The sequence below is a fragment of the Musca domestica genome, unplaced genomic scaffold, assembly GCF_030504385.1.
Source record: "Musca domestica strain aabys unplaced genomic scaffold, Musca_domestica.polishedcontigs.V.1.1 10, whole genome shotgun sequence".
Lineage (NCBI taxonomy): Eukaryota > Metazoa > Arthropoda > Insecta > Diptera > Muscidae > Musca > Musca domestica.
The window spans coordinates 5,845,951-5,861,184 of record NW_026712115.1 but is presented as its reverse complement, the minus strand read 5'-3'; the positions used below and the strand labels follow the sequence as shown (position 1 = coordinate 5,861,184).

At 34.5% G+C, this 15,234-nt stretch overlaps 2 protein-coding genes across 2 annotated transcripts; both read right to left on the bottom strand.

Moving 5' to 3' along the window:
• Positions 1–344: 344 nt before the first annotated feature.
• On the bottom strand, positions 345–881 carry LOC131804535 (uncharacterized). The gene has a single exon (XM_059127532.1). It carries the CDS (start codon positions 879–881, stop codon positions 345–347), a length of 537 nt encoding a protein of 178 aa, XP_058983515.1.
• A 7,119-nt stretch (positions 882–8,000) lies between these two features.
• Positions 8,001–8,545, bottom strand: LOC131803469 (uncharacterized). Its single transcript, XM_059124830.1, has one exon. The coding sequence runs from the start codon at positions 8,346–8,348 to the stop codon at positions 8,016–8,018; it is 333 nt and encodes a 110-aa protein (XP_058980813.1). The 5' UTR covers positions 8,349–8,545; the 3' UTR covers positions 8,001–8,015.
• Positions 8,546–15,234: the final 6,689 nt, after the last annotated feature.

The following is a 15,234-nucleotide window of genomic DNA, read 5'->3' as shown; positions in this document are numbered from 1 at the left end:
CAAGCAGATTATTATTTTAATTTTTTTAATAATAAAATTGGCATATACTGAGGAAAATTTCCTAATTTAGTTCATTACCTAATACCGCCTTAATTTCTCTATTCCAGAACCTGCAAGTGTTTAAAGTCGTAACTACGATAATCGATTTCTACTTTATCGAAAAAAGTTGCAAAACTAGCAGATTCTGAAACAGAGTAAATATTACAATTATTTGGAGAAAATAGATAAATGAAATTTTTAAATGTTTGAGGAAATTACATAGAACTTTATCCAATATTTTATTTGGTTCTGTTAGTATTTTCTTTCGAATATTCCACTATTAGGAACAGCAGTACGTAGAATTGTTAATACCAGGGACCACGATAACCACGGCCATATCCACGACCTCCCCATCCACGTCTGCCATAACCGCCTCCCCATCCTCTGTTTCTCCAACCTCCACCATATCCGCCACCATATCCACCGCCATACCCGCCACCATATCCTCCACGATTCCAACCTCTATAACCTCCGCCGTAACCAACACCACCGTAGAAACCAAAGCCGCCACCATAGCCTCCACGAGGCTTGCGTATGGCTTCCTCCGAGTGGCTATCACCAATATCTGCCATATCCATTAAATCGGTGGCATGTGAATTATCCTCCATCATCTCCCCCAATGGAATTTCTGTGTGATCTGTATTATCCTTCATCATCGGCTCCACTAAATCCTCTGAATTCATAGTATCCATCATCCTTTTTTCCAGCTCTAATGCAACCTCTGGATTCATGGTATCCATCATCCTTGTTTCCAGTTCATCATTTCCATATGAAGGAGCTTCATTTGCCGATATTATGACCGCCAATAGAGCAAACAGTAATCCAAAAAATAAAAACCTCATCTTTACACAATTTAGCAGATACACTTCTTCCACTTTCAGTTCCTTTTCGAGACTAATTTACGTTAACAGGATGACGGAGTTTATATATTCTTTGTTTCAAAAAAAGAAACAAAAGTTATGAATGACATTCGATTAACTCGGATAAAACCAATTAATTCACTTCGTCATCTAACCACACAAAAATAACATAAAAACACCAAATATTGCCCAGAAAACTTCCAGCCTAATTCAAATTCATTCATCGTACCAATAAATTGCTCGCTGGCTCTTGTCTACCAGAAGAACAAGACGACACATATTGAGTTAAGATTTTATTACAAAATAAATACAGAATAAGTATTCTGGATATCACCATTTACTTTGGTCATTTAAGATACCAATTCCTCTCCGTGGGTTGGGTAAAATACAAAAAATTGAGCAGGTGACTCAATGTTCGGGGGGGTTTTTACAGATGATCTGAATTTTTACAGTCAGTCTTTTTTAAATGGGTTTCATAGATCTTCTAAATTTGTTGTTGTTATTACTCATAAACAGGGGGCGTGAGATATGCGTAGATGAGTTTCGTTAGCTTAGGAATAAAGTGGATTCAGAGAATGAATCTATACTGAATATAAATGCATGCATTTACATATTTAATATCACTGAGAGATACATACATTTTAGGCATAACGTCTTCTTCAGATAGCTACCGTAATGTGTGTGATTCCTTCGGTCAAGCTTATAAGATGGCTTTGATAACAAATTAATTCTTTGAGTTGTTTGGCATCACCTCACACGTTTGCTGGAATTTTTTCTGATACAAACTGATGCGTAACAAGTGTCCGAGGAATCATAACTGTTCCGTACAATTTTCGTATAAGTTGATCACAAATCTGGCTTTTGAGTAATTTATACATGTATAAAGTTCAAAAAGATGAGGGAGCTAGGCGCATATTTTATTTGGAAATTCGTACTAAAAAGTGGATATTTATAGCTACATTTAATGTGGCTGGTATCTCAGATGCAGGGATTTAAGAAATGTTTAGAAGTGAAAAAAAATGTTTTGAAAGCTGTAAACTTAATAAGGGTAATGGACCCTAGGTCGATTTGGACCGTTCCGGTACATTTAGAGTCGATCTAGAGTTGTTCGTCCATCTACCTGTCTAGCTGGAGCGCTCTCGGTACAACTTGGTACAAATAATATTATCAAGCTTAGATCGAGTTCGAAGATGGCCAATATCGGTACAGTCCTTCTAATATCTCCCCCACAAAAGGTTACAACTTTAATAGAAAACAAATAAAAAATACCCTCCACCATTCGGAACGAATTTGGCAATTCTCAAAAACAATAAAATCCTTTAAAATGCTGTTAAAATCTTAAAAATACCGAATGCAGCTTTTACATTAGGGTCTATACGACGACATGGACCTGCATAGGAAACTTTTGTCATAAGCCATTACAATATTCAAATACGAAACTTAAAAAAAATCGGTGAATAATGTAGCTTAAATCATCAAAATACCGAATATCGGGAGGTACTGTTATTTGGGGACATAGGCTTTAGTATCCACTACGAACATCAAATAACAAATTTGAAAGAATTCCGGTGAATAATGTCGGTAAAATCAACAAAGTACCGAATATCGGGAGGTACAGTTATATGGGGGCTATAAGAAGACGTGAACCTCCACAGACAATTTTCTGTAATAGGCTGTGGTATCTATTTCGAATATCAAATACCAAATTTGAAACAATTCCGATGAATATAGACGCAAAAATCATCAAATACCGAATATCAGGAGGTACCGTTATATGGGGGCTATACCAAAACCAAAAGTCCTGCAGACATAATATATATTTGAGTCAAATTTTATCAATCTACTTCAATTCGTTCGGAAGCTAGAGTGATTTCCCCAGACGGACAGACGAACAGGCGGACGGAAGGACTGAGGGTAAACAAATAAAAGTATCAGTCGGTTGTCCCGCGGATGTATACCCTTAGTCCGATTAGTTAAATATATTTGGACTTCCGTTATGACTATTCAAATTGTTGACCCTCTATGGAGTAGGTTCCGAAGGAATGGGCCATTATTGTCCATTTCGTATCAGACCTAAACTCCATCAAGTACCACCCCCACAAATGCTCAAAATTCTGAATAATTATAACTCTCATAAAATGTGATGTAAGAGTCCGATTGTCTTCAAATTTCACACATCCCAATATATATATATTAACGTCTGGTGCTAAGATGGAGTATATAGGTCCACTCCTTCTGGTACCTCCACCACATAAAACCGAAATTTTCAAATAAAAAAAAAAAAAAAAAAAATATATATATATATATATATATATATATATGTATATATTCTGCACATAAAGAGAATCATTAATCCAATTTTGCTCTAACTTTGCAAATCCTAATATTTGCTTTAGTTCTAGATCAGGTGGACAATGTCGGTTCACTCTGTCAAGTACCTCGCCCACGATAGGGTGAAAATTTTGAATAACTACAACTCTTATAAAATGTGAAGTAAAAGGCCGATTGTCTTCAAATTCACACATACCAACATTTTTATTAACCCAAGGTCTGGTATTAAGATGGAATACATCGGTAAACTCCTTCTGGTACCTCCCCCACAAAAGGTCGAATATTTCAAAAAATATTTTTTCTGCACAGGAAGAGGAACGATAACGATAACGATCGCGAAATAAACATTTGATTCCATTTAGACTTGGTATATCAGAATATTTCTTTCAACACAGGATCAGTTATAAAGCATCAGACTCTCTTTATATTTTACACATTCCATTATTTTTACTTACACAAGATCTGATGTTAAGTGGGATATATCGGTCCTCTCCTTCTGGTACCTCCCCCCCAAAAGGGTCAAAATTGTGAATATACATGGAGCTCATAAAACGCGAATTTAACATCCGATTCCATTCAGACTTGGCACATCTCAATTTTTCTATCAGCACAGGAGATGTTATAAAGATTATAGATATCGGACCATTTCCTCTGGTACCTCCCCCACATAGGGTTCAAGATTTTGAAAAACAAAATGCTCAACGAAAGCGAAATTAGCATTCAATTCATTGAAAATGGAATACCTCGATCGACTATATCTGGTACCTTATGCACACTTAAACATTTTCTAAAAAATCATCACATATCTCATACAAAGTGAACGAAGAAACCAATATAGTCTAAACCTGGCACATCACAATATTTATATGATATTAATTTGGGTTCAATATGAAATAGACAATATTGGTCCATTCCTTCGGAATCTACTCCATTGAAGGTGAACAATTTGAATAATCATAAAACAAGTCAACAATTATTTTAATAATCGAACATTGGCTGAGGGTATACATCTGTCGGGTTTACAGAGTGATACTTTTTAACTTGTAATTTTTTTTTTTTTTTTTTTTTGAAAATTCGACCTTTTGTGGGGGAAGTACTTACAGCATGGGACGATATTGCTCATCTTCAAACTCGATCTAAGTTTTATGGTAATATTACGATGTACGATGTTTGGACCAAATCGGATACTCCCTTCGAGAGTTATCGTGAGCACCAGCCAGACAGACGGACGGACATCGCTAGATCGACTCCAAATGTCCTAAAACGGATTTGGTCCAAGGAGACCTAGGGCCTAAGACCGTTGTTTCGATGGGACACAGGACCAAAATACACCATTTCTAATGTGAACCATCTTAGGAATAATAGAAAAGTATGTGCAAAGTTGCAAAGACATTTCTTAAATATGGCGATCTCTATAGTGATTTCAACTGGCGGCTCATGGACATTAAATTTTTAGCAAAGTATAAGTTTTTTTTTTTTATTTAGAAAACTTATTAGTTTACAACTTATACGGCTTACTTTTGAAGGTATGCTCATAAAAATATGAATTAAACACTATAAATTTGAGGAAGAAAGGCGGCACGGTTCAGTAGTTTATATATAAAATCTTGAAAGTCTGAAAATTTAGTACGATGTATGTATGTGTGTTTAAATTAAAATTGTCAAACTAAACAAATTGTGAATTTGGAGTACTAAAATTTTCTTAATATGCAAAAATTACAAATATTTTTAAATGAGGATCACGTTTCGCTCACGCCTTCCAATAGTTTGACCCATGTTGTTGTTTTTCTCTGTTCAAATATGATTACTTTCTAAGCCCATAAAAAATTCAAAATACGCAACTAAATATCATGTATAAATATCATTCCATTAATTAATATTGATTTTTAACAGTTATGTTAGAAAATTTAACAGTTATGTTAGAAAATTTATATTAACGCGGCTACGATCATAATTTGTAATGTACGAACTTAATGTTACTACATTTACTGGATTACGGCTTGATATCAACATTTACATATTTTTATACCCTCCACCTTGAAAAGGAGGGTATTTTAACTTTGTCATTCCGTTTGTAACATCTCTAAATATTTTTCGTAAACCACATAAAGTATATATATTCATGATCACCATAAAATTCTAAGTCGATTTAACAATGTCCGATACAGCCCACATTATTTGACGTAGACCTTCAAAATTTGGCAGAACAATTTGAATTGTGTCTAGGATGGTTGGCATTGAAAATGAGATATATCGGTCCACGTTTTGGTATAGCCGCCATATAACGGTACCTCCCGGTATTCAGTATTTTGATTATTTTTGCACACATTTTTCACGGATTTGTCTAAAAATTGGTATACAGGGTGAGATGAAAAAACTGCAACTAACTTCAGACTGCTATCATATCTAAGCCACTCGTCCGACGGCTTTTTAAATTATTCCAGTGGCAGCTCATTATATTGTTTGCAAGCGTACAAAATCATTTTGGTGAGAATTTTCCAGAAAAAAAATATTCGTGATGGGATTCAAGAGTGATAGTGTGATTTCTTTATATTTAGGTGGAAAACCACAAGAGGCTATCGTTAAAGCACTCCAGCATTTGAATATGAATAAATCTTTTGTGTCTCGTACGTACCATCGCTTGTTACCGAGATACTGGTAGCGTAGCCCAACGTCAAGAAGATGGACGGAAGAAACCAGCAACATCAGCATAAATGGTTCGAAAAGGAAAGAAGCGACTTGATTGACACCCGCATCGCAATACTCCACATGACAATTATTGAAAAATGTGCTCGGGGTAAAGCCATTGAAATTCCAAAAAGTGCAAGAACACCGGAACAGAAGGAAAATAGACTCAAAAGAGCTCAAGAGTTGCTTCTCTTGGCCGAAAGCAGTGAACTGCCGAATTCGGTTTTTCTCCGATGAGAAAACATTCGTTGTGCAGCAGTTTGTAAACAAACAAAATGATCGTGTTTACTTGCCAAAGAGGTCAGCTGAAATTGTTGGCCACCAGAACTCAAGCGTCGGTCATGATGATGGCCTGGGTCGCCAAAACAGCAGATTGTCGCTCTCCGCTCGTATTGTATCAGAATAAATGTCGAATATAATCGCGAAAATATTCTGGAGGGTGTATTAAAGCCTTGGGTACGCAAACATTTTGGCCGCAGACCTTTGACATTCCACTAGGACTCAGAGCCGTTAGCGCCAAAATGGGGTTCCTCGATTCATTTCCAGCGCACAATGGCCACCAAAATCTCCGGAAACCAAGATTGGTACTAAAAAATACCAAAGTATCGATCACCTCAAGCAAGCGATTCGCCGGGAGTGGATCAAAATACCACAGATCAACATTCGGGCAGCGTGTGACGGTTTCATTGGCCGTTTGAAGGCCGTAATTCGTGCCAAAGGTGAGCAATTCGAAAAAATCTAAACCTATTCTAAAATTTGATGCTATTTCAGACATTTTTTGCTTTGAATTAATAGAATTTGGAAAAAAATAAATAAAAATTATGGCGTTTGACTTTGTTGCAGTTTTTTTTATCTCACCCTGTATGTAGGCCATAATGGGTTCTAATTCCGGTGGCGGAACATTGCATATACAGGCCCACGTTTTCGTATAGCTGCCATATAACGGTACCTCCCGATATTCGGTTTTTTGATGATTTTTGTCACATTATCTAGGGATTCGTCTAAAATTGGTATATGTAGGTCATAATGGGTTCTAATTCCGGTGTCGGAACATTGCATGTATAGGTGAATGTTTTCGTATAGCTGCCATATAACGATACCTGCCGATATTCGGTATTTCGATAATTTTTGTCACATTATCCACGGATTCGCCTAAAAATTGGTATTTTTAGTCCTTAATAGATTTTCGCTCCAGTGGTGAAATATTGAATATCTAGCTCCATGCTATCCTATAGCCGCCATATAATAATACCCACATTTACCCTCGGATTTTTTTCAAATTTGGCATTTCCGACTTGCAATAAATAACAATCAGTGTAGTATAAAATTGTCTAAATGGGTACCCTTATTGGTATGGTCCCCCATATAATGGACTCACTTTATGTTTTTTTCTTTTTTAAAGTTTAACTGCATTATCCAAACGGTCTTATTGGTATTTGTAGTTTAAAATGGAACATGATTGAATTGAATTTCTTTACCCAATGGTAGAGTGTATTAATAATTCGGCCCGGCGAACTTATTGTTTTTTTGTTTTTTTTTTTTTTTAAATACTTTATATTTTGGGGCACATGATGGGATTAATTTGTGACATTTATTGTTACCCATCTTAAATTGAGATAGGCCTAATTTTTATTATTGAACTTTCCAATGAAAACCGGTCTACCAATATAAAAGCCAATGTTTTTACGAAAAGCGGAATGTCATATGACTCGATATTTGATGTATCAGTTATAAGTTATTGTAATAAACAAACAGATCAAATGAAGTTGCGACACATAAAATTAAAATAACAAAACAAGTAAAAACGCGTTAAGTTGACCGGAAAAATATATATGTAGGTATATTTTAGGTGTTAAAACGGAATGACATTATTAATATACCCTCCTTTCCATGGACAATAATAATATTTTGCCCCCTTTGCTACACATGCATATATTGGACTTATTAAACACTGGATGTAAAACAATCAATACCACGCAATGTGTCTTCACCGAATTTACTTTTAGTAATAATATTAATAAAACAATTTGTTTTCATAAACACAAGACAACATTATTTTTATTATTCACAAGCATTTTTAAATACATCATAACAAATTTACTTCCACCAACCTCCATAACCTCCCCAGCCACCGTGGTGGTGATGGCCGCCCCATCCACCCCAACCTCCGCGTCCCCAGCCGCCATAACCGCCACCCCAACCACCATATCCACCCCAACCGCCATAGCCACCATATCCGCCCCAGCCTCCATAGCCTCCCCAGTGACGAGCCTTGCGTTCTGCAGCATTTTCGTGATCAACACCAACATCGGCAACATCTAACAGATTGACAGGTTTCGCGTCAGAGTCTCCTTCAGTTTCTGCATCTAAAGGATATGCTGCCACTAGTGCAATTATTGCACAAAATCCAAGTAGCCAAACTATTTTCATTGTGGAGCTGAAGTCTATTTGATGGTGATTTAAATCCTTCCAGGTATTCCTTTATGGAGTATTGAAAATCAACTGCACGCACTAACAGGCAGTAAGATAGCTTTTATATATTTTTTCCATTATTTGATGAAGCACTGAGAGATGTGGGCATTGCCGGAGAGATGAACCTAACACGTGCTGAGATGTAAACACTGCCAAACAACGAACCCAAAATTGTAATGGACTTGCAATAAGGTAAGCCAATGTTTTTGAAAATCCCCCTTTATATCAGAGTAGAAACTGGTCTAAAATTAGAAGTTTTGCTTGAATTATAATTTTTTATTATTGCGATGAAAGGGGAAAAAGCAAAACATCATATGACTCAGAGAATACACAGCACATAAATCTAATTGAAACAGGTAAAAATGGAGTTGTATTTGATGTAACCGAATTTTAAAGTAACATACGTTGAAGCTTTTTATAACCTACACCACATAGTGGTATGGGTATTATGTCTTTGTGTATTTGTTTGTAACATGGAGAAGGAAGCGAGGTAGACCCATAGTTACTTTTGAGGATCTCCATAGAATCACTTTCTGAGTTGATTTATGCATATCAGTCCGTCCGTCCGTCCATCCGTCCGTCTGTCCATGTATTTTTGTGAACAAAATGCAGGTCGCATTTTTTATCCGATTGAGATGAAATTTTGAACAAATCATTTGTTTGTGCCAAGGACGAACCCTATGGAGACAATCGACAAAAATGTATATGTATATATATACATAAATAAATAAATAATATATATATATATATATATATATATATATATATATATATATATATATATATATATATATATATATATATATATATATATATATATATATATATATATATATATATATATATATATATATATATATATATATATATATATATATATATATATATGTATATATATATATGTATATGTTTCATCCGATTTGTTATTTTTGTCCTCCGCAGCCGTAACATGCACTGTGTAACAACAATATTTGGGCAAACATATCAAATGCTGCTCAGAAATACCTTTGCAGAATTTTATCGTGATTGGTTCAGATTTGGATATAGCTCCCTTATATATCTTAATAACATTTCAAATTAATTTTGCAAAAGGGTCACTACAAGTCCGAATTTAAAAGATTTGAACTTCTAACTTTAAATTATATTTATAATCATATTCATATGAATTCTCCCATAAAAACTTTTTATTGTTACGTAGAGCTCGACTAAATTAGAAATGTGGTGTAGGGTATCAAAAAGTCGGCCCCGCCCGACTTTAGGACTTTCTTTACTGGTTATTTGTAGAAAAGATGTTTTAGGTCATGGTACAATGAATGCAAGTAAGAAAAATTTTAAGAAATTTGTAAGAAACGAAGTCTGAATGCATTGATAGCAATGCCAGAATTACCACCGAATCAAATGCGACAAGAGTATCTATTTGATTTTTTTATATAAATAAATAACTAGTTAACCAGTAAAGAAAGTCTTAATGTCGGGCGGGGCCGACTTTATGATACCCTACACCACTTTGCTAATTTAGTAGAGCTCCACATAACAATTAAAAGTTTTTATGGGAGAATTCAATTATACACGCTATGATTATAATTATAATTTAAACTCCAAAGAACTAAATATGCAATTGTATTGCCCATTTGGTGCACACTTAATTTGAAATCGGATAAAGATATATGTGAGAGCTATATCCAAATCTGAACCGATCTCGATAAAATTTGGCAAAGATAATTCTGAGCTGTATTTGATATATTCCCTGAATATCGTTGCTACGGAGTGCATATTACGGTTGTGGGTCACAACTACAACAAATTGGATGAACAATATATATGGGAGCTATAGTTATATCTGAACCGATCTTCACCAAATTTGGCATACTAGCTTCTAGACTCAATTCGGTTGTAAGTGTCAAATTCCATCCCATTTAGACAAATGTTAAACGTTTGGTGCACAATAAAAGGTAAATCGGACGAAGTTACATATGGGAGCTGTATCAAAATCTGAACCGATCTCGATAAAAATTAGCAAATGTATTTCTGACCTGTATTTGATATATTTCCCTAAATATTGTTGTTACAGAGTGCATATTACGGCTGCGGAGGACAAAAATAACAAATTGGATGAACAATATATATTTGAGCTATATCTATATCTGAACCGATCAAATTTGGCATACTTATTTTCAGGCCTAATTTGGGTGTATATGCAAAATTCCATACAATTCGGGCTGATATTACACGTTTGGTGCACAATAAAAGGCAAATCGGGCGAAGATATATATGGGAGCTATATCTAACTTTTGACCGATTATCTCTAATTTCAATAGGGTTCGTCCTTGGGCCAAACAAATGATTTGTGCAAAATTGTGCAAATTCTCGTTTCCTTTTGCCTGTTACAAACAAATGCACAAAGACATAACACCCTGACCACCTTGTGGTGTAGGGTATAAAAAGTATCAGTCGGTTTTGCGACAGATGTATACCCTCAGCCTATGTCAGTTTATTAAAATATGTTTTGACTTACATTTTGTTTATTCCAAATGTTGACCAATATTATCCACTTCTCATCTGAACTAACTCTGATATTTATATTACAATGTGCCCGATTTGGATATATCGAAAACTACCTTTACTTTATATGAGACTTGTGATTTTTTTTTGGAATATGGTGAGATATGCGTGAAGTTGCTGATATCATCGTAATGAGTAAGATTTATTTTAGAAAAAAAACCATGATGAAATTTTAACCATACAAATTTTGTGTATCTTCTACACGCTTTGGACGCCAGTTACAAGTATTTTGTCTGATGCTTTATCAGCGTAATAATTTTCGTAAAACACTGCTTAACATTTTTCAACGGTCTTTTTTTAAATACACCACACAGTTTACAATACAGTTGTTTGCGATTAAAGTTCCATAAGAAATGTGACAAAATAAATCGGGAAAAAACATAAAAATTATTATTTTGTGTGACACTCATTTTTACAGTTAACATTCAGGAAATTCATGGCATTGATAGATGTTATATATAACTTCAGCCTATGAAAGTTAAAAAAAATAAATTGTCTTACTTTATGATTAATCAAAATGTTGACCCTTTAAGGAGGAAATACCGATGGAGTGGACCAATATTATCCACTTCGCATCTGACCTAATTCTCATATAAATATTACGACGTAGTAGGTTTGAGCTGTATTGGGTACTTTCTCCACTTTATGGGCCATTAAATACCATATTCACATCAGATCTTGTGTTGGCGGAAATATTGGAGTGTGCCATGTTCGGAAAGAATCGGAACCTATTTTTGCATTTTATGTGGGTGATGAAAATTTTTACCCTTTGTAAGGGACGTACCAGAAATGAGTGGTCCAATATATACCATTTTTATTCCAGACCAAGGAATATAATACTGGGATGCGTGTAATTTGACAACAATCATCGGATGCTTATTTCAATTTTAAAAGAGTTATAAATATTCCCTTTGTTGGGGAGGTACTTGATCGAGTAGGGCGATATTGTCCATTTCCACACCTGATCTTCCACTGATAAAAATATTAAAAATTTGCACCAAATTGTATGATATTTCATTGTTCTATAAAGTAAATTATTGTCTTTGAAAATGTTGACATTTTGTGTGGGAGGTAGCAGAAGGGGTGGACAAAAGGTCAACACTCTCAAAGATGTTTGTACCACTCGAGCAAGTAATTAAATTTTACACTCAAATTCGAGAGCAATTTCTTACGGAAACCCAGTTGTACAAAACAAACCTTCTGTTTTCTTTCGAGTTGCCAATTTTGTTCAGGTAAAAGGCAGAAAGAGAGAGAAGGTAAAAGGCAGAAGAAAACCAAAATTGTTTTTTATGAGTTGGAAACGAAAGAAGTCTTTCGATTTACCTAGAAGAAGAAGCCATTAGCCGGACTTATTTTCGGGATTAAATCCTAAAGAACACATAGTATTTCATTATATTTACGGTATTTTATCAAATTTGAAGGACACAAATTATGCGTTTGCAAGTGTTTAAATATGAACTGCTTCACATGAAAAGGTCAGGCTATTTAAAAATGTTATTTGTAATGTTAGTAAAAATTTTATATACACATGTTACATACATATATTTACAAACAAATGAAGACACTTATTGAAATTTAATTTTTTTTAGTCATTAAATATTGATATTCATTTCATAGTCATACGGAATATGTATTATATTTTGTCCTTCAGTGTATTATATATTAAAAAAGTTTTGCCTAAAGGTATGCTATAAAATGTTTCGTGAAAAAATCAAGAACAAGTAATGCGACTAAATAAAACTTGCCACTTTCAAAAAATTGATATTATTACAATTTACAACAAATATCCCGGAAACCTTGTAGTCACAGTTCGCAAAACCACATCATTTTTGGATCTTGAAGCACCTTATCGGACCGCATTCTAGAGATTTAGTGAAAAAATTGGAAGTGTTGGAACAAATTAGTGATGTGAAGAATTTAACCAGTGCACGTCGCCCAGGAAGAACTGAAAATATTGTTGTGGTAGCCCAAAGTGTTGAATATAAGTAAGATATGAAGATTCCTAATGGAATTTATGATTTCAAAAACGTCATAGCATGGCAATTTGGAAAAAGATAAATACAAGATCTCAAGCCGACAGGACCGAATTATCTCTCGAAAAGAGGATCACAATTGGTAACCAAGATCTTGTGATTTATTTCAATGTGCACAATTTATTTTCATTAAGATCACAATGTATAATGTGTGATTAAAAGTTAAAGCCTCAAAAGGGTCTTGGGTCCCCGGGCCAAATATTTAGGGCTCATTACATACATAGCTTTAGCCATACATAAAGGGCCTCGAATGTTTTGCTGCTTACTTTGCAAAATTTAAGGTAGAGCTTTGATACAAGCCTTTGGGCTACATGTGGAATCATTTGTACTAAATAAGGGTATACTCCCATTTCAAGCACTTTTACGTTTTTGTAATATGAGTTCTTAGTAATAGAACTCATCCTTGCAAAAAATGTTTTGGACCACGTTTTGGTGTAACCCTCATATGAAGGTTTCACCTGATCTTAGGTATTTCCGAGGTCTTGAACACATATTTCAATTAAAGAAGTAGATAAACTCTTCGAAGAACATTTTCAATGTAGGTAGATGTTTCAAAGTAGCGGCCATTTAATTTTCCACCTGATTTTTCCTATTTCGAGGGTTTGGACCACATTTTCTACTCGATTTGGTTGTAAAATTTGTTTTAGGAACCTAAAACCTTATAGGCATTTTTATCTGCTAACCGAATACCGTTTTTACCCAGTCTAATGTCAATGGACTGACATGGCTTTTTTCTCATTCGATTTTTGTATTTTTTTTTATTTATTAAAAACGTCGAAATTGGTCAGTTATTGTGAACCTTTGTGACACGAAATAGCTTAACTTAAATCTATTCTATCCCTTTTGTGAGAAAAAAAAAAAAAACAAATAAAAAAGCTGTAAGTTCGCCCGGGCCGATTCTTGAATACCCTCCACCATTTGGAACGATTTTGGCAATTTTCTGTTAAAATCTTTAAAATACCGAATGTAGCCGTTATATTAGGGTCTTTACGACAACGTGGACCTGCATAGGCAACTTTTGTCATAAACCATTACAATATTCAAATGCGAAACTTTAATAAAAAAAATCGGTAAATAATGCAGCTAAAATAAAAATACCGAATATCGGCAGGTACCGTTATATTCGGGAGGTACCGTTATATATACGAAGACGTGGACCTGCACAGACCTGCACAGACAATTTTCTGTCGAATGGGGGCTATAGGAAGACGTGGACCTGCACAGACAATTTTCTGTCATAGGCTGCAGTATTCATTACGAACTTCAAATAGCCAATTTGAAACAATTCCGGTGAATAATGTCGCTAATATCATCAAAGTATCGAATATCGGGAGGTATCGTTATATGGGGGCTTTACGAAGATGTGGACCTGCACAGACAATTTTCTGTCTTAGGCTGTAGTATTCATTACGAACTTCAAATAGCCAATTTGAAACAATTTCGGTGAATAATGTCGCTAAAATCATAAAAATACCGAATATTGGGGGTACCGTTATATGGAGGCTATACGAAGACGTAGACCTGCTTGGACAATTTTCTGTATTAGGCTGTAGTTTTCATTACGAACTTCAAATATCAAATTTGAAACAATTCCGATTAATATTGTCGCTAATTCGTTCGGAAGCTAGAGTGATTTCCACAGACGGACGGATATAGCTAAATCGACATAGAATTTGATGCTGATCAAGAATATATTTATACTTTGTGGGGTCTAAAATGTATATTTCGAGGTGTTATAAACGTAATGACAAACTTAATATACCCTCCATACTATGGTGGAGGGTATAAAAACAAGAAGGTATAGTTATGTGGGTACAATAACAAAAGTGGACCTACCTTGAATATATTTTACAATTTGGTTAGAAATTGAGACCAAAAGTTTGGAATACGGAAAATCAGCAGAAACTGGTATATAGGGGCTACACCTAAATTTAAACCGACATAGTCCATTTTCAATATCAAATATTTTAGGTTCACTAAAATATGTATCAGAAATTTCATTAACTTATCTGGAAAAGTGTAACCTCTATCTTAATATGATGATTTAGTTATATCAACTTAGAATTGTATGCTGATTATATCAACTTAGAATTGTATGCTTGTGAAGAACAGTACATTTTTTCGATAAAAATATTAATTGACTTTGTACACTTTCCTTAAAAGTCGGCACAATAAAATTATACGATTCTCATTTTATTCAGTGAAAATATTTAAAAAATATATTTATTTTTTTTATTATAGAAATGGATT